We start from the raw sequence: 20,444 nt of genomic DNA, 5'->3' as shown, positions 1-20,444 counted from the left end.
ATTATGAAATATTTTTATCTAAATTAAATATATATGGTTATCATTTCTTAAATTTAGTGAAGTTAAAATTATTTACCAAAGTAATTAATAGCATTTATTACTATTAATACCTATAAATACTATTTTTGTGATTCTTTTTTTCTCATAAATTTGTTTAATTTGTATTTTAAAAATGAGATAAAAAGACAATGAAAAATGACAAAAAAGAGAAATATTAATGCCGGTGAGCGGTGACCTCACCTCTTCTATTTCTAGCTATACTATTTTATAAAAATTTCATAGAAATCAAGTTTTAGGTGATGAAATTTTAGAGGAAATTATAAAATAATTAAAAGGGAAAAGGGTCAAAAATGCCCTTAAACTATGTGAAAGGAATAAAAATGCCCCCGTTTATAGTTTGGCTCAAAAAATCCCTTACCAACAATACTTTGGCTCAAAAATGTCCTTGATGTCAATACTTTGATCCAGAAATGTCCCTATAGTTACAAAATAGGTCAAAAATGCCCTTTTCCGAATAAATATATTATTTTTTTCTTTTTAAACACAAAGAACACTATTCTTGTTTTCTTTTCTTCTAAAATCACTTTTAACAAAATAAAAATGTAGGAAATATTTTTTTTCTTCTTAATCTCTTTTTATCAATTAAAATAGAATAATTTCATGTACCCTTTCGACAGATAATATATGTCATATATATAAGATCATAGTATATTCATCATTAATTTATATTTATATAATGATAAAAATAATGATAATAAAATAAGAATTTTTTTTTTTTGTGTTGAAGTAAGATAACATTTGCTAATTTAAAAAAAAAAACATTAATTGAAAAAGAATGTGTCAAAAGAAAATAATAATATATTTATTTGGAAAATGAACATTTTTGACCCATTAAATAATAATGACATTTTTTTACCAAAGTATTGACGGCAAGGGCATTTTTGGACCAAACTACAAATGGAGGACATTTTTGTTCCTTTCGCATAGTTTAAGGGCATTTTTGTAACCAAAGTATTGACGGTAAGGGCATTTTTGAGCCAAACTATAAACAATGGGCATTTTTGTTCCTTTCACATAGTTTAATGACATTTTTAAACCCTTTTCCCTAATTAAAATGTTATATAAAATGAATGAAGGGCTAAAATTAAATATATTTTCAATTTTCACATGTAGAAATTATTTTGTAAATTTAGTGAGATCTCTCGTAACCATGCGAGCGCGGCCTTTTTCACTAGTTATATTGATAAGGTTAGGTTGGTCGATATTGTTGAGTACACATATTTTTCGTACTCACTTTATTTACACCTTTTACGAGCAGGTTTTGTTCTAAGTAACTATAGTAATTAGTAGGTAAGTTGTAGTTTGTTGGACTTTATTGGAGTGTTTGAGGTAACTTCTTGGTTGATTCCATGGCACAAAACTCCTTTCTATGTTTTATTTATGTTATTTTTCGACGGTTATTGTATTACTCCAATACTTATAGTGGTATTCTAGAAGCTCTTATATTTGTGACACCGTATTTTGAAATGGTAATTACTATTCTTACTTAACATCTTCAAAGTTCAAATGGGGTGAATGGAAAGGATGAATTAAGGGGAAGGTGTGGGTGCTCCAACGCCTTATAATAAAATTGTTAACATGTCGTCAACTTTCTATTGTTAGGCGTGGTACACCCAACACCTTTACCCATTTTGGTTTCTTCTAATTTTTGTTACCTTTTTGAAAATTTTAATTAAAAATATACAACTTTAGGCTTCGGAGTCTCAAAACCACACGTGTTTTTAAACAAAAAGTGAATTGTTTACCGCTATACAATATACAAGATGAGTCCAAGTGAAATAATTTTCGAACGTAGATAATACATATAAAAAAAATCTATTAGACCATAGTAGTCAAGTATTTCTTTTATGCTTTTCTTTTTCATTCCACAAATGGTCTACACCATGCTTAGGGGAACCATGACATTAACAACTCATTTCATTTGCGAAACAAAGCAATACCAATATGACAATATTAGTGGTGTCAAATGGACGGATTGAATTGAAATTAAAGATATTAAAATGGATTGAAATAAAAATTAGGTTGGATTTTAACCGACCCAAGTTTACTTTGGGCTCATACGGGCTTAAAAACAAGTTGAGTCTTGACCCGCCCAATTTGACCGGCATAATTTCAATAATTTTAATATATTGTTATCTAAGTTTTATAGCCACAATTTGAATTTCAACTCAATTTTTTTTTATAAAAAAAAAGTAATAAATTGATAGATAAGTTCTAAAATATATAGAATAGATAGTAGTTCATGCCTTCAATATATGAACATACATTACATCAATGCAAATAAAGATCTTTAAAACGGGTTGAAATTGAAGATGAAATTGGACTCAATTGAGGATTATCTTAAAATAAATTAACGCTTGAATGTGTTAAAATTGAACCCCAATTTAAATTATCTTAAGCCCAGCCCTTAAAATTCTGAGCAAGTTAGGTAGGTTACCTATAGTTGGGCTCATTTTTGACATCCCCAAGTAATATCATGACCTTAAGACATGCTATTCAACATGCAAAGTGAACAAATCATGTGTAGGTAAACCACCCCACCCCCACAAATTCAAAGACTTTATTCACCAGTACTACTGTCTGTCTGCAAAAGTTTAGTTTAATCAAATGGTATGTACTCTTTCAATAATGCAGTCAATACCAGAATTTCAACTCAGGCATTAGTTAGCTTGTGTCCACCAGATGACCACTTATACAGGCTAAAGAGAACAACATAATCATATTTTCTTGGATATCAATAGTATAGAGCCTCTTGATGAGACTTATGGGTCAAATCTACAGAGTTGTATTCATTCAACAATGCCCTCACATTAAACATTCATTATTAACTTTGACAAAAGATATTAGCACAACTATTGACTTTGATATGATTGATTTAATTAATAAAATCAACCAGCCACTGATTTTGATTTCTCACAAGCTCAACAAGGGATACAAATAGACAATTCACGCCAAAGGGGTAAAATCTAATACAATGATACAACATATGGTGCAAAGATAAGCACCGTATAAAGTTACAAGTTTACAACTACAAAATTTAGAAAGGAAAAAAAAAAAGAGTATCTTCCTACTTGCCCAAAAGCTTGCTGTTTATTGTTAACTTTTTTATTGGTTCATATAAAGAATGTCAATGGCCATAAATAATGCACCTATACAGAAAGTAAAGGTTTATATTTTTCCCTTTCTCTTCTCATCCAGTGCCTGCACAAAAAGTGGGGTAGAACTTTTAGGTTCACCTTAACCAAAAAAATTATAAGAAAAATATCAGACATCTTTTCTATGGTAAAGTAATCAATATATCAAATTTATTACTTCAAGCTGAATCATAAGAGTAAAATATGATCACCACTCTATAAAATCTTGGTCAGTCAGTACTAATGTTTTTTATGTATGCAAGCTTTTATATAGTACTTCCTCCATTCCCTTTCACTTGTACGAGTAAAAAATTTCCTGTTGCTTGTCCATTTTAGTAAACCAAGAGACAACAAATTATTTTTCTCAATTTTACCCTTATCTTTAAGTGAATTTCCCAAATTTATTGGAGTACTAGTGGTCAAATTTAATTTTTCAAAGCATAGTTAATACTAGGGAAGAGGGTCTGAAAAATACTTCTACTTTGGCCGAAATTGCTATTACAATACCAAACTTTATGGAGGACCTTTTACCCCCTATACTATTTAATAGTGTATTTTAAAAGCATATATGTGCCTACGTGGACATGTTACTATTTATAATTATGCAATATTTATGATGTTCACGTGGACACATACATATATTTAAAATACACTATTAAATAGTGCAGGGGGTAAAAGGTCTTTTCCAAAGCTTGATATCATTACAACAATTTCGGTCAAAGTTCAGATATATTTCAAACCTTTTTCCCTTAATACTACCTCCGTTTACTTTTACTTGTCACTTATTCCTAAAATAGATTTTCATTTTTACTAGTCATTTTTTACATATCAAGAAAAAACAATAATTTTTTCCATGTTTTAACCTTAACATTAAATACTTATTTTCCAAATCATTTTTTTAAGACATCATTTAATAGGGGATAGTTTGGTAAAATACCTATATCATTAATATTTTCTTAATGGGTGTGCCAAGTCACACTGTGACAAGTCAAGTCAAACTATGACAAGTAAAAGTGAACACAGGGAGTAAGAGTAACTTGGTAAAACAAAAATTTAATTAATAACTTTTTTAAAGGACTGCAAAATGCATACGGGGCAAGCAAAACGAAACAGAGAGAGTACAATCTAATAGAAAAAAACACTTAAAACATACCGTACATGCTTTAGAAATAATTTATCAAAGTTTGTTGAATTTTGTGACAATTTTGTTTATAAGCTTAAATTGATGAGAGAGAACACTTATATTTACTTAAATGTAATGACCCGAAAGGTCATTTTTGGAAATTTTCTAAAACAATTACCGTTTTACCCCTCCCGATAGTTGCCCCGAGTCATTTCTGATGAGTTTGTGAAGTTGGATTTTGAAATTTGAGTAAAAGATAGTGATTTTTGGAAGTTTTGAATTTTTAAAGGCTTAAGTTGTTTAAAAGTGGTTTTGGGTAACAATTGGAGTTTTGAGTCCCGGAATGGAATTATGTCAATTCCATCATCCCCGAAATGTGGAATTTGATCTTGGAGAGTCGTCGATTTCAAATTTGGAATTTTTCATGGATTTGAGGTCTTAAGTTGAAAGTTGATGTGATTTTAGTCCTTTAGTTGACTTTGGTCAACATTCGGAGTTCAAATGCTCGGATCGGATTTCTGACGGTTCCAATGGATTCGGAGGATGACTTTAGGCCTAAGAGAGATATTGGTTGAATTTTCAGAGATCTCAAATTTTAGGCGTTATGTTAGTTTGTTGCAACAAAGTCTATTCTCAAAATTTAGGCGATATGACCCCTCGCCTTGTCGCCAAAGGCGAAAGGCGAAAGGCGAGCGCCTTTCATAACACTGGTTGAATACAACTCCGTTTTCGAAATGGTTTTCACCATTAGTTTCCAAATGTTTTGGGTAACACAATTATATACTAAATTCTAGATTTATCCCTCATTTTCGAAATTGGGTTTTTGGGTGAATTTGACCCGGTTTTCCAAAGTAGTTGATATGGGTGTTGTTGGATTCAAATTCTTATTTTGATTCCATTATTGAATAGACTTTGTTGATTTGGAGACCCAATGAAGAGCAAAGGATCAAGTTACAGAGTGATTGTTTGACTAAATTGAGGCAAGTGTATTTCTAAACCTTTGTTAAGTATGTAGAATCTTGTATTTCCTTATTATGTGTATTGGGGAATAATAGGAATTGGCTATGGGTTTGACTTGTTCATATTGAATGATCCTAATGATTATAAAAGGGGTGATAAAAAGGTAATTTGATTACATATATTGATGTGCCTTGTGTTGTTCATGATTTGATTTGTGATATTGACTCATTATTGACAATGTGTCGTGATTGTGTTGATATGTTGTGTGTTGCTATGGACATCATCATACTCTCATGAATTGTGTGAACATGCCTCTTTTGCATTGGTCTAGAACATTGAGATGAGATCTATTGTGATGGTTATGCCAAGGGGAAATGGTTCCAATTGATACATGGGCCGTGTGCGTCCGACATGGGTTTCGGTCTGAGTCTCAGCCGATATGTATCGTTAGGACAGACATGCATCACCTTACTTGGCATTTCATTGCACATCATTTATCATTTGTGAACTTATGAGTACTCCTTTGGTGACCTTGTGATTGATGAACTTGATGTTGATGTTGATGTTAATGATATGTACTGTTGAAGTGTTGCTAATGAGCTATGTGCTACGTGAATTGTAAACTATTAGGTTGGGCAGATGTTTATGTAGGTTGTAGTTTTAGAGGTTTGGTTGGATAGGAGTACCTGTATTCTATATTGCTTTACCTGGTGTTTAGTAGTTTGCTTGTAGTACCATGTTGTGGTACTCACTCCTTGTTCCTACACTTGTGTAGGTTACAAGCCCTGATCACTTTGGTACTCTCACTTCTCTTCTTGACCGAGGCTTTTTCAGTGGGGATTGTGAGGTAGCTGCTTGTCACCTCAGCGGACCCCCTTTCTCCTACTTATGATTTTATTCTACTCTACAAACAATGTCATTTGAGACTTGCATTTTCTTCATCTCTACTGCAATACATTAGTGACTTGTTCACGTGACAAACATGTTTTTGGGGGTACTATGAGTTTGACTAAGTTATCTGCATGTTTTGTTATATTGAGATTTCATTTCACTTTATTTCCGCATTTATCTATTTAATCGGGTTTTAGGCTGACTTGACTTGGTGGCATAAGACAAGTGCAATCACATCCATTTTTGGGTCATGACAAATGGTATCAGAGCCCAGGTTCATAGGTCTCACGTGTATACAAGTCAAGTCTAAGTAGAGTCTCGAGGATCAATACAAAGACATTTGTACTTATCTTCGAGAGGCTATGAAGGTTGTTGAGAAACTTCCTTTTATTCATTCTTTCTTATCGTGCGCTTTGCTAATTCTGAGTTGTGGCACATTCTTTTGGCAAATGGCGAGGACTAGAGCTACTATTGCTGGTGGTAGAGGGGAGGCAGTTGTTGAGACCCCAATTAGGGATGGGGGTAGGTATTGGTGTTTTTAAAAATAGGACAGCAAAAAAATTGATTGAAATATTTCACAATGGATTGAAATGACTTTCAATAGCTTTCAAAAAATTTATTAAGCATTGGGGGGCTTTAAATAGCCAACATAAAACACATAATTTGCATAATTTAAAATTTAAAACAATCGAAAATATCTCAACAACTCAAACAACCTAACTAAAATTCAAAATTCAAATTATCTTAAACTAAACAACTTATTTTGATAAAAACTATTGCAGTAACTTAAAGCAAATTTCAACCCTCCTCCTTTGCTTTAATTACTGCAATTTTAAAAACTGCTCCGACTCAATTTTTGTTCTAGCAATTGATGTTGAATTTCTCTTGAATATTGTTGAAGTTGCATATTTTTCTGGATATTGATGATCTTTCTCTCTTTCTTTTTTCTTCTTTTGATTTTGATCTTCAAAAACACCTTCTATGACATTATGTTTTGTAGAAATTCTTCAGAAAGTGGTTTTATTTGGACAATTGTAGGATTCTCAAAGTATTGTTGTAAGTATTTTTCTTCCACAACAACACATAAGACATAGGTTATAAAATATGATTTCATTTTCATTAACCAAATCTGATAGTTTGTCCGTGAAACTATTTTGGGCATTCAAAGAGAGACTACTGCTTGCCATTTTTTTAGGTTAAAAAAAGCTTGTGCTAGAAAAGAATACCAATTGAAAATAGTAGCCCTGACGGGTTAAAATGGGTAGCCCTAACAAGTTAAAAGGATAACCCTTACGAATTAAAAAGAGTAGCCCTTGCGGGTTAATATTGTATGGTAGTTCTTTGGAAGATTTCACAAATCCCATAAGATCAATGAAACTTACCACTATTGGTGTTTTATAAAAATGGGGCAGCAAAAAGAATTGATTGAAATATCTCTCAATGGATTGAAATGGCTTTCAATAGTTTTCAATAATTTTATAAAGCATTGAGGGGCTTTAAAGAGCCAACATAAAACACTTCCTCCCTATTCAGTCTTCATTTAGCGCCAAGAGGTTAGCCCATATCAACATTCGTGAGGTGGTTCGTCTTCATGGTGTGCCAATTTCCATTTTATCAGATCGGGGTGCTCAGTTTACTTCTAGCTTCTAGAAAACTTTTTAGGATGAGTTGGGCACTCGCGTTGACTTAGCACACTCCCACCAGTAGACTAATGGTCAGTTGAAGCGTACTATCCAGGTCCTTGAGGATATGTTGCGGGATTGTGTCTTAGAGTTTGGAGGTCAATGGAACCAATTCTTTCCTTTGGCAGAGTTTGCGTATAACAACTATCATTCTAGCATCTAGATGGCCCCGTTTGAGGCTTTATATGTAGGCGTTATCGTTCTCCGATTGGTCGATTTGAGTCTACAAAGCCTAGACTGTGTGGTACAAACTTGATTCAAGAGGCTTTAGAGTGGGTGAGGGTGACTCAGGATAAACTTCGAACGACTTAGAGCAGGCACAAGAGTTATGTTGATTATAGGCGGCGGCCTTTGAGATTTGCAGTTGGTGATAGAGTGTTTCTCCGGAAGTCGCCCATGAAGGGCGTGATGAGATTTGGGAGGCAGGGAAAGCTTAGCCCCAAATATATTGGGCCTTTTGAGATCCTCCAAACAGTTGGAGAGGTTACATATGAGTTACCTTTGCTTCCGATGTTCTCAGCTATCCACTCAATCTTTCATGTTTCGGTGTTGCACCAGTATTTTCCAGATGAGTCTTATGTGCTTCAATATGTAGTAGAGTTGGATGATCACTTGATCTTTGTGGAGGAGCCAGTTGCTATTCTTGCCAGAGATGTGCGACGATTGCGTTCAAGAGCAGTTCCTGTGGTTAAGGTCTGTTGGAGGCATTATCCAGTGTAGGAGGCTACCTGAAAGACCGAGAAAGATATGCGGGAGCAGTTTCTTGGCTTGTTTGAGCTTTCAGGTCTACTTGACTCTTACTTTCGCTAACGAAAGTCCTTTTTAGTAGTGGATGTTGTAATGACTTTCAGGTCATTTATGTGTTTATGCCTCTTGTTCGTCGTTTAGCGCCTTCCTGTAGCGACACCAAGTCATTTATGACTTGCCACGATTGACAGTTCGGTCACCTGGTCGTTCGTTTGGTTTTTACGTGAGTTTTGGTGTTTTGGAGCTATCAGTTTTGATCAAAAGTTCAAGAAGATGACCTCATAATCTCATTCTGACGATTCCATCAGCTCCTAAAAGGTCATTTTAGGCAAGTGGCATGGTCGAGATGACTCCCGAGGCTTTTAGTGCGATTAGGCGTTTTGACTTTCAAGTTAAAGCCTAAGTTTGACTTTAGTCAACATTCTGAGTAAACGGCCTCACATGAGAACTAAGTCAGCGTGGTTAGCTCTGAAATGTTGAATTTTGTCTCGAATGACCCTTCATTTGGATCCCGAGGCTTCTGGCTTATTCCGAGCCCCTTTGTTAATTCTGGCTTAAAATGTTGTTTGGGTGTGGGACCCACTTTTTATCGAGATGATCTCGTATGGGAATTTCAACTACTCCGTTGAGTCCGAAATATTGAATTTGGTAGGGTTGCATATCCCATTTGCGTGCATGGAGTTCCGAATGAATCACGGGCACCCCATCGTAGAATTTGGAGTTTTCACAAACCAGCTGAAGTGTTGATATCTGGTGCAGGCTTTTAGCGACCAAATTGGACTTTTAGCGATCAGATCTCGACTATTTATATAGTGAATTTGCAGCCTCATTTCTTATTTTCAAAAGGCGATTTCTCCCTCATCCGAGCTTCGATTTGAGTGATTTTTTTTAGGTCTCCATATCATCCGCCATGGCCATAGCTCCATCCTATCATTTGAATTTGATTGATTAAGATCTTTGTAAGCTGACTTGACACTGAAAACCCCTTTGCTACCAATCTTCCACACAACCTTGTCTTCTTCCCTAGTCAAATTGCTAAATTGTGCCATTGTATCATGGAAGGCCACTATGTTCCCCATCTCCCAATCATTTAGATTCCTCCTAAGATGTAAGTTCCACCCCTGTCCTGTCCACATTTCAGCCACAGTTGCATTTTGTTGAAGGCTTAGTGTATATAAGTCTGGGAATAATTGTTTCAGGGTTCTTTGGGCTATCCATCTGTCCTCCCAAAATGACACCTTCATTCCATTACCCACCTGGAATCTGATTCTAGAAAGAAACAGAGGCCAAAGATTTCTTATTGATCTCCAGATACCACATCCATATGGTGTAGTTACCATCTTTGTCATCCACCTATTCTCCATTTCATATTTTGCCCTGATCACCTCTCTCCATAGCATATTCTCTCCTGTCATAAACTTCCAAAGCCATTTTAGCATTAGGCTTTTGTTTTGTTTCTTCATGTTCCTGATCCCTAGTCCCCCCTCTTTCTTATTTTTTATGACCTCTTCCCATTTGACTAGATGAAACTTCTTTTTATCTTCATTTCCCTGCCAAAAAAAACTTCTTCTCAAAGCATCTATCCTCTGTATGACATTGTCTGGTGCTGGGAACACAGACATCATATAAGCAGGTATTGCATCTAGGACACTATTAACCATGGTTAATCTACCTCCCCTAGACAGATATTGGCTCTTCCAGTTAGTAAGCTTCTTTTCGCATTTTTCTATCACTCCATTCCAGATCCCTATAGATTTGCTCTTTCCCCCCAATGGCATACCTAGGTATATGGTTGGTAGTTCCCCTACCCTACCACCCAAAACCCCTGCCAGACCCTCCACCTGAGCCACTTCATTTATGGGATAAATGAAACTCTTCGCATTTTCATCATGTTTCCGACATTATTTCGAACGGACTAGGTCCCTGTGGAATGGAATAGGAGACTTAAGTCTGGTAGTATGAGCCTTAGTTTAGGCGTTTGCGCAACTTGTTAGACCTTCTATTCTCTCTCCCCGTCTTTGCGTCTCCGATGCGTTACCAGAGGTTTGTGCTATCGCGAGGATTGGAGATTGAGTCGTACTAGGCTAGGAGCCTTTTGTTGATACCTTTGGGTGGGCGGCGTTCCACGATGACTTAGTATTGATATTGGAATCCTCTTCGGAAGCCTTTTTGTCACTCTTACTAGCTGGGCTGGGAGTTGACTGGACACTATGATTATTTTTGGTTCGAGGCTGGTGTCCTACGGTTCGAGGTCGTTATCCCAGTTCGAGGCTGATGTTCTACAGTTGTAGGCCATTATTTCCAGCTTGAGACTGCTGTTCTATGGTTCAAGGCCGTTACTTCTTTAGGATACTATCACCCTTGTGTTCGAGGCCCGATCGACTCTTTTTGGACTTGGAATTGGGTGCTTTATCTTTATGGTCATAGCTATTCCGTGTACCTGTCGGGCTTATGGGGTCCATTCGGGTTTTTGTTTAAACTCGCGCATGAGTGTACCTTCTGGGCTTATGGGGTCCAGTTAGGTTTAGTTTAGCTGTACTTAGATTTACTTACTGCATGCTCCTGCGCTTTCCTTCTTTGACCTTTGTTTGTGTCTAGATTCTATCTTCGCAGATTGCTTTTACTTTCTTGCTTGGTCGGCCTGTGATGTTACTGAGTACCTTTGTTTTGGTACTTATGCTACACTCTGCATCTTTTCGTGATGCAGGTCCTTTTACCAGCTACCAGCGGTGATCGGTCGTGCCGTCTTTTGTAGCTTGTGGATATAAGAGACAAGGGTGAGCACTTGGCGTCCTAGACCAGTATGCCTCCTTTTGTTCATATGTTAGCTTGTCTTTTGCCTTTGAGACCGCTTGTTGTGGTCCACTTTTGGGACTTGTATTTATCTTGTTAGACAACTCTGTATTCGGACTTTATCTATTGTATTTATTGTTTTTGGTTTTTCTTCTGTTTCTGTCTTTTCTTAATATTAGTGTTATTTGTTGTGTAGTTCTATCCTTGTACCCCACTACTCGTTGTTCTAGGTATGGGTTAACTTACCTACTGGTGGGTTTATGTGCCATCGTGACTCGAGGGATAGGGTCGTGACACAAAATTAGAAAAGATTAAAAAAATGACCATATTGGTCAAAAGGTGAAAATAGCACAGATTGAAGATAAACAAAGAGAAGATTGCTTGACATGATTTTGTCTTGTACAGCTTCTCCACTAGTCTATAAATATGATACCATGGCGAGTGAAGATATCAAAAGGAGACAATGTAGACCTAAAATAAGATGAAGGAAGTCATCTTGAAAGACCTATAGTTTCTTGGAATCCATGCAGTGGAAAGCCACAACTAGAAAAGATCTATACAGGTGATACCAATTAATTCAGGAAATGTTTATCATGTCAGTACATTCACTTCAAGTCCTTGTGCTTTCTAGGAGTTCTTTTAACCTTATCTCAGAACTTTATGGCGATCAGCAATATAGAACTTCTAATATGATTTTTCTTTATTTTGTATCAAGTTGGCCTGAAATGAATTTAAATGGAGAACATGGTCATTAGCATTCATATAGCTAACACCAACTTGTGTGGGATTCAAGTGTAATTGTTCTTGTATACATTAGAGAAAAAACTTTAGCAAATAATAAAAAGGGTAGTAGTTTAGTGCAGTCCAGGAAATCAACACAAGTGTCCATGGATGACAATTCTGTTTATATTTTCAAAGATTCTAGACTAAATAGATTTGCACTAAAAACTGTCCAATTGGTGTCAGCATCGGACTACAGTAAGACTCAAACATGTTAACAATGATTTGATGCCCACACTTACTAGAATTTTGCTAAGCATCAATATACAGGAAGCTTCGTAGTTTAAATTGTACGATACAAATATAGATGTGCAAAATGATTAGAAAACCGAGAAATAGTAGCACATCATATGAGATAGGTAATTAAAAAGAAAGAATTTAAGTTTCAAGCCTCATATTTCAGAATATCGTTAAGGAAAACAATACCTTGCTCTGGAAGATTCTCATCGTCAGCACAAGAGTATCACGCATTCTACAAAGCAACAAGAAAGCAGCAATTTAGGTTTCAATAATCAAAGAACAAAGAGAATTAAAATCTGATTCAACAGTAATATAGTAACTAAGGAAACAATATGTTCCCAATACCAAATTCTTGGTTCACAAAAAAGAACCCAAGAACGCAGCACCAAAAGTGATAACAGCTGAATCCGCTTTTTTTTTTTAAATGATAAATGAAAAGCTGCCTCTCCATAAGAAGTTTACAAATCAATACCTTATCCAAAAATAAAAAATAGAGTACACAACTTAATATCATGAAATTACTAAATATAAGATGAAACCTAGGTGTTTCTAATACTCTAGCTACAGATTATAAGAGATGGAATAATTAGGTTATACGGTATGAATATGAGGATTTTTTTCATTCATTTACATTATACAGAGCATATAGGGGGTGCCATTTTACCTACATATTATGTGATCCTAAAGCACTTTTAGAAAAGTAGCTTAGATGAGATGACAAAATCCTAATCTCTTCAACACAATCTATCAGTGTTTACATATGTTGTTGATGTGGATATTACCCCTGAATTAGACATTCTCCTAAACCAAGAATTTACGATTCAATACCATTTCAATGGCTTTCTAACAACTTACGTTTTGTGTGACTAAGTAGAGAACCTATTAAACAAAAAACTTACAAGAAGTTATATGCCCTGTGCTTGATTACATTGTTATAGGACAACTGACAATTTTTAATCTCACGTGATTTCAACCCCCCAAAAAAATGCTAAGTCAAAAGGAATAGGTTTAGTACCTTATATCGTTGTTTGTACTGAAGGGATGTGAAGACCCATTGGAACATGTGATAACAAACTGCGCTGATAGCCCACTTGGAATTTTGATCTACACATAGAATATTCAGAATTACACTCAAATGTTTGACAATAAATCAAGTAAATAGCACAAATTTCCATTCTGTAGATTCAAGAACTTTACCACCAAACTGCTAAGCCTGTATTCTATATATTTGCTTCAATTTGTGAAAATTTATCCCCCCTCACACCCACCTACTCTAAGAACGAGAAACTTACCCATCCTTTGATCAATAATGGTGTCTTCAACATTTTTAAATTACTAATTATTGCTTCATATGATTTTCATTAGGAAATTCAAGAACAATATGACTAAACCACCATAAAATGAGCTTCTTATGCTTGCTTCTACTATTATTACTATAGATTTTTCCATTCCTCTTTTTAGTATGAGCCATATGAACCTATCAATTGTTAGTTAATGTCCCACAGAACACAATTAGTTGGTTACATCCTCTTCCTCCCTACAACAAGAAATCATAATCTAATGTGTTAATCGCTCCAACTAATGGAATATTACGACACAGCTAGTTGGTTACATCCCCTTCCTCCCTACAACTAGAAATCATAAACTAATGTGTTAATCGCTCCAACTAATGGACTGTTACGACAATCAACATCATTGTGCCCCAGCAGTTTATATGATGATTCAATTAATAAAGCCGAGCTTAATTGTGTTATTATATATTTTCAAAATACATGAAAGAGAATAAAATCCAGGATGCAACCAGTAGCTTCTTTCCAATGGAAATTCGGTGAGCTAACCGGAAGTCAAATGTCAAGACAACATTCTACCAAGTTTAGAGCTTCACATGTTGAGCCAGTCCCTTTTTTTTCCTATGAGAAAGAAAAAGTCCATTTTGTCTTCCAAAGCTGACAGTGATCACTTCAACAGTATTTGTAAATCTCACTTAGATGAGGCAAAATTAACCCATAAAAATATAACCAATAAGGCTTTATTAAAGACTTCTAGATGTTTTGTTGAATGAGTTGGCAGATTTAGTCATAATCTGCTCCACCATTTGAGCTGGCAGATTTGATTATAATCTGCTCCACATATAAAGCTGGCAAATTTGATTAGAATCTGCTCCTGTAAATATGGGATTAGAATATATTATTCTAGGAAAACAGTTTAGAGGATTTCCAGATTTGATTATAATCTGCTCCACAAATAAAGCTGGCAGATTTGATTAGAATCTGCTCCTGTAAATATGGGATTAGAATATATTATTCTAGGAAAACAGTTTAGAGGATTTCCTAAGAATTAGGGATTGATTAGTTTGTTTGGTCTTTACTTGTTCTTATAAATACCGTACAAACACTATGAATAAAATATACTTTTGCAGTATTTGAACTTTGATGGTATCAGAGTGGGACTTTTTCCCCTAATATCATAGGGATAAAACAGCCTTTCACAGAGAGCATCTTTCTGAAACATCAACAGAAGAACTTTCTTCTCTAGAAGCTCCTGCAGAAAATCTGATGACCCAAGGAGGCAATGCTTCTCACATGCCCTTCCAATTAACTTCTCATCGATTAAATGGGGAGAACTATCTAGAATGGGCACAGTCCGTAAAGCTTGCAATCAATGGCCGTGGAAAGCTGGGACATTTGACGGGAGAGACGAAAAAGCCGGAAGTTGGAGACCCAAAGATGAACTCCTGGAGATCAGAGAATTCACTCGTGATTGCTTGGTTAATTAATTCCATGGAACCAGTCATAGGTAAATCTTATCTCTTTTTGCCACAGCTATGGATGTGTGGGAAGCAGTTTGGGAGACATATTCTAACGTAGAAAATGACTCTCAAATTTTTTAGTTAAAAATTAAACTATGGCAAGCTAAGCAGGGTGAGAATGAAGTCACTACTTATTATAATGAAAAAGTGTCCTTGTGACGGGAGTTTGACCAGTGTTACAATGATGAATGGGAGTGTTTTGTGGATAGTGTGAAAGCAAAAAAAGGGAAGAAAATGAGAGAGTTTACGTTATTTTAGCAAGATTAAACCAAGAGTTTGACGAGGTCAGGTCGCGAATCCTAGGAAAAAATCCTCTGCCCTCGCTTCGTGAAACCTTTTCTGAAGTTAAGAGAAAGGAAACTAGGAGGAAAGTTATGTTAAAACCTGATTTAAATGTTGAACTAAAACCTGTAATAGACTCTTCAGCTCTTGTTACAATGAAGAATGGAGAGGACAAAAACAAAAGGCCATGGTGTGATCATTGCAAAAAATATTGGCACACTCGTGAAATGTGTTGGAAGATTCATAGGAAACCACTAAACTGGAGGAAAAAGGAAGTTGATAATCGTGGCTTTCAATCTCAAAATGGTCGGGCCCTCCAAACACCTTATTTTGATCAGGGGCAACAACCTTCTCTAGAAACGCCTCCATTTACAAGGGAACAATTGGAAATTTTGCACACACTCCTTCACCCTCCACAATTTCGTCCAAATGCACCAAATTCTTCTAATCCTTCCTGTTCTTTTACTGAAACAGGTACTGTATCATCTGCTTTTCTTAGTGCCAATTCCTACCAAATAGATTCTTGGATCATAGATTCAGGAGTTAGTGACCACATGACTGGAAGTTCTCATTTTTTCTCTACTTCTCCTTGTGCAGGGAACAATAAAATCAAGATAGTTGATGGTTCCTTCTCTGCGATTGCTGGAAAAGGAACTATTAAACTATCACCATCTCTTGCACTTCATGATACTCTTCATGTTCCAAAGCTCTCTTGTAATCTAGTTTTTGTCAGTAAATTAACTTGTCCTCTTAATTTTTTTATTTATTTTTTATGACAAGGGAAACCCGCAGGGTAAAACCCCTGCTCCTATGCAATAGCTCGCAAACCACATAGGAGAGGTAACCCGCACTAGGCAAGCCCGGTGCAACGAGATCGACCCAGAAGGCAAACCCCTTGCTTTTGCTGGCAAGGGGTTTCGAACTTGAAACCTCCAACATGGAAGTCCCAACCCCAAACCACTGGGCCACCCCAAAGTTAAGAGGACAAGTTAATTGAGGAAACTAGATATCAAGCAAATGAGGAGCCTGATATTAAAATATATATTGACGTGACAGATGTAGGAGAAGATATAAATAAGTGTGATCCAAGAGATGATAAGGAACAAAGTGACTTAAATGATAAAAACTCAGAAATTGAACCTGAACCTATAGCGCCTTCAAATGACAAAATAAAAATGGGAATAGAGAACCAAAAACATAAATGCAGGTGTATTCGAGAAGGAACCGAACTCAAGGAAATAAGACCGAAGATTCTCAACACTACCAAAAATCAGTCCCACAAGACCTTACTGTAATTCAAGGTACTCTTCCAATTGATTCTATTTCTAATTCCTTAGATGTAGATCTACCTATTGCGAAACACAAAGGTGTTAGAAATACTTCTAAATATCCTATTTCTATGTTTGTGTTCTATAAAAAGTTGTCTCCTAGTTATTCATCATTTACTTAACAACTTTCTAGTGTGGAGATTCCAACAAATGTTCAAGATGCTCTACAAGTTCCCGAGTGGAAGGAGGCTATTTTGGAGGAATTGTGAGCTCTTGAAAAAAATGAGATATGGGAGTTACTAGATTTACCCGAGGGAAAGAAACCAGTGGGTTGCAAATGGGTGTTCACCACCAAATTCAAATCAGATGGATCCTTGGAAAGGTATAAGATCCGCCTAGTTGCTAAGCGATTCACGTAGACATATGGCATTGACTATCTCGAAATGTTTGCTCGAGTAGCTAAGATAAACTCAATTAGAGTTTTGTTGACAATCGCAGTAAATCTCGACTGGTCTCTTCAGCAGTTGGATGTGAATGCTTTCTTGAATGGGCACCTAGAGGAAGAAGTCTATATGGATCCCCCACCAGGTTTTGAAGGGAAGTACAAGTCAAAGATATGCAGGCTTAGAAGATCTCTTTATGGTCTAAAGTAATCTCCAAGGGCTTGGTTCGAAAGGTTTACTCAATTTGTGAAAAAGCAAAGGTATGTGCAAGGACAAGCATATCACACTCTGTTTACTCGACATTCACTAGAAGAAAAAACAACAGTTCTTATAGTGTATGTTGACGATATCATCCTCACAGGAGATGATGTGGTTGAAAGAAAAAAATCTAAACGAACATCTTGCCTCAAAATTTGAGATAAAAGGCTTAGGCCTGCTAAAGTACTTTCTTGGCATGGAGGTTGCACGATCGAAGAAAGGAATTATAGTGTCACAAAGGAAGTATGTTCTTGATCTGTTAAGAGAAACAAGATTGAGTGGTTGTAGACCAACTGATACTCCAATTGATCCAAATCTAAGGTTTATAAAGGAAGGAAAATTGATTGATAAGGGCCAATATAAGAGATTGGTAGGCAAGTCGATTTACTTGTCACATACTAGACCTGATGTTTCCTTTGTTGTGAGCCTAGTCAGACAGTTCATGCATTCTCCACGAGAAGAACACCAAGAAGTTGTGTATCGAATCCTAAGGTATCTAAAGAGTTCACTTGGGAAAGGTTTGTTCTTCAAAAAGAATGACAAAGAAGTGTTGAGGTTTATACGGATACAGACTGGGCTGGTTCATCTATTGATAGAAGGTCTACATCTGGATATTGTACATTTGTTTGGGAAAATTTAGTGACATGGAGAAGTAAGAAGCAAAATGTGGTGGCTCGAAGTAGTGATGAGGTTGAGTATCGATCCATGGCACACAGAATTTGTGAAATATTACGGCTCAAGAGATTTTTGGAAGAACTAAGAAGACATGTGAGTTTTCCAATGAAGTTGTATTGTGACAATAAGGTTGCCATAAGCATTGCTCATAATCCAGTTCAACATGATAGAACAAAGCATGTTGAAGTGGACAAAACACTTCATTAAAGAGAAGATTGAAGATGGAAGTGTGTGCATTCCGTTTGTTCCAACAACTGAACAAGTTGCAGATATTTTCACAAAAGGTCTTTTCAGAACTACTTTTGAGTCCTTTGTGAGCAAGTTAGGCATGTTTGACATTTACATGCCGACTTGAGGGGGAGTGTTGAATGAGTTGGCAAATTTAGTCATAATCTGCTCCACCATTGAGCTGACAGATTTGATTTTAATCTGCTCCACAAATAAAGCTCGCAGATTTTATTAGAATCTGCTCTTGTAAATATGGGATTAGAATATATTATTCTAGGAAATTGTTTGAGAGGAAATCCCTTGATTCAAGGATTAACTAAGAATTAGGGATTGATTAGTTTATTTGGTCTTTACTTGTTCTCTTATAAATATTGTACACACTATGAATAAAATATACTTTTGCAGTATCTAAACTTTCATGTTTGATTCCAAGATCTCCCCATTTTTTAGGAGATGTGACAGTCACCCCACCACACCAAGTGAAATTTCTTGCCCCATCCGCTACATCCCATAAGAAATTTCTTTAAATCTTTTCTAACTTTCTAGTGACAAAAGTTGGAGCATGAAACAGAGATATGTAGTAAGTGGGGATACTAGATAATGTGCTCTTAATAAGCACTTCCTTTCCACCTTTGGAGAAGTATCATTTCTGCCACCCGCTAGTCTCATTTCAACCCTCTAAAGAACTGCATTCCACACAATATGAACCTTGTTCGATGCACCTGACGGTACTCAAAGATTGTAGCCAGAAGATCCCCAACTCTACATTTCAAAACTTCAGAAAGCAATCAAATATCATTCACCTCCCCCAGGAGAATATCTCACTTCCTCAAGTTAATATAAGGCCTGGCACTGCCTGAAACAAAATAAGAACTTGTCCTAAATAATCTTTACACCGATCTTGTCCCTACACAACCATCGCAACATCAAAAATCATCAAGTAACCCCTATGATAGCTATGTCTATCATCCTGCTTAGTGCTTCTATTACTAGAATAAATAAGGGATCCCCTTGCTAAATTACTTCCTTTCTCCTTTTCTCCCCCTTAACTCCTATCCCTTCCCTCCTACAGTCACCTTCCTCCATATCTCTAACCCCTTTAGCCTCCTTTTCAAAGTCTCCGAGTAGTTCTTGTTAAAATAGAAATAAGTATATACATTTCTACTTAGAATAGGAATAGGAATAGGAATAAGAATAGGAATAGGAATAGGAATAAGAATAGGAATAGGAATAGGAATAAGAATAGGAATAGGAATAGGAATAAGAATAGGAATAGGAATAGGAATAAGAATAGGAATAGGAATAGGAATAAGAATAGGAATAGGAATAGGAATAAGAATAGGAATAGGAATAGGAATAAGAATAGGAATAGGAATAGGAATAAGAATAGGAATAGGAATAGGAATAAGAATAGGAATAGGAATAGGAATAAGAATAGGAATAGGAATAGGAATAAGAATAGGAATAGGAATAGGAATAAGAATAGGAATAGGAATAGGAATAAGAATAGGAATAGGAATAGGAATAAGAATAGGAATAGGAATCCTAGTTGGAATAGGACTCCAATGTAGTGTTTATAAATAGGGTCTCAATGTAACAATTTAGATACACAATTCAATAATATTTTTCTCATATATTTCTCACATGGTATCAGAGCATAGGTGAGAACAAATAAGTCATTGTATGTCTATGTCAATTCCGGTGGCTGTTGGGTCTGATTTTCTTTTTTTTTTCTTACTGTGGGTGTTGTGCGAAAACCAACACCACCACGAGGCTCGGAAAGCTCCCGCGAACAAATCCCAGCCAGAATCACCGGAAAATATTACCTCACGCGCCGATCGAAGGTGGTAGTTTTCGACGAGATCTGGCTCATGCGCCGGCGCGTGAGGGCTGTTCCGATTAAAAATTTTGAGAAATTTGTTGTCTGTTGAGTCGTCCAGCCATTCCGACCAAACCCATACCATTTTAGGCCAGATCTGATCGCCGAAATTAGGGTTCTGGCTATTTCCAAGCAGATTCCGGCGAATTTGCTTCGAGATTTGAATTTTTCGACAATCAAATCTCTATAATC

The 20,444-nt window shown here is 36.0% G+C and overlaps 1 protein-coding gene across 4 annotated transcripts in view; it reads right to left on the bottom strand.

Moving 5' to 3' along the window:
- Window positions 1-2,915: 2,915 nt before the first annotated feature.
- The window catches only part of LOC102597014 (uncharacterized), a 69,108-nt gene continuing 51,579 nt past the window's right edge, over window positions 2,916-20,444 (bottom strand). For 2 of the 4 annotated variants that reach the window (XR_367965.2, XM_006355934.2), the window contains exons 18-20: window positions 13,426-13,514; window positions 12,597-12,642; window positions 2,916-3,261 (exon numbers count right to left, since the gene is read on the bottom strand). Coding sequence is in view for 3 of the 4 variants with exons in the window: in XM_006355934.2 (XP_006355996.1) it covers window positions 3,229-3,261; window positions 12,597-12,642; window positions 13,426-13,514 (168 nt within the window). In the remaining variant the exon portion in view is untranslated. Of the gene's footprint in view, window positions 3,297-12,596; window positions 12,643-13,425; window positions 13,515-20,444 lie in introns of all 4 variants that reach the window. The other 2 variants (XM_015312610.1, XM_015312609.1) reach the window with 1 other exon arrangement.

The sequence above is a fragment of the Solanum tuberosum genome, unplaced genomic scaffold, assembly GCF_000226075.1.
Source record: "Solanum tuberosum cultivar DM 1-3 516 R44 unplaced genomic scaffold, SolTub_3.0 scf00199, whole genome shotgun sequence".
NCBI lineage: Eukaryota > Viridiplantae > Streptophyta > Magnoliopsida > Solanales > Solanaceae > Solanum > Solanum tuberosum.
This window is presented reverse-complemented; position numbering and strand designations above follow the sequence as displayed.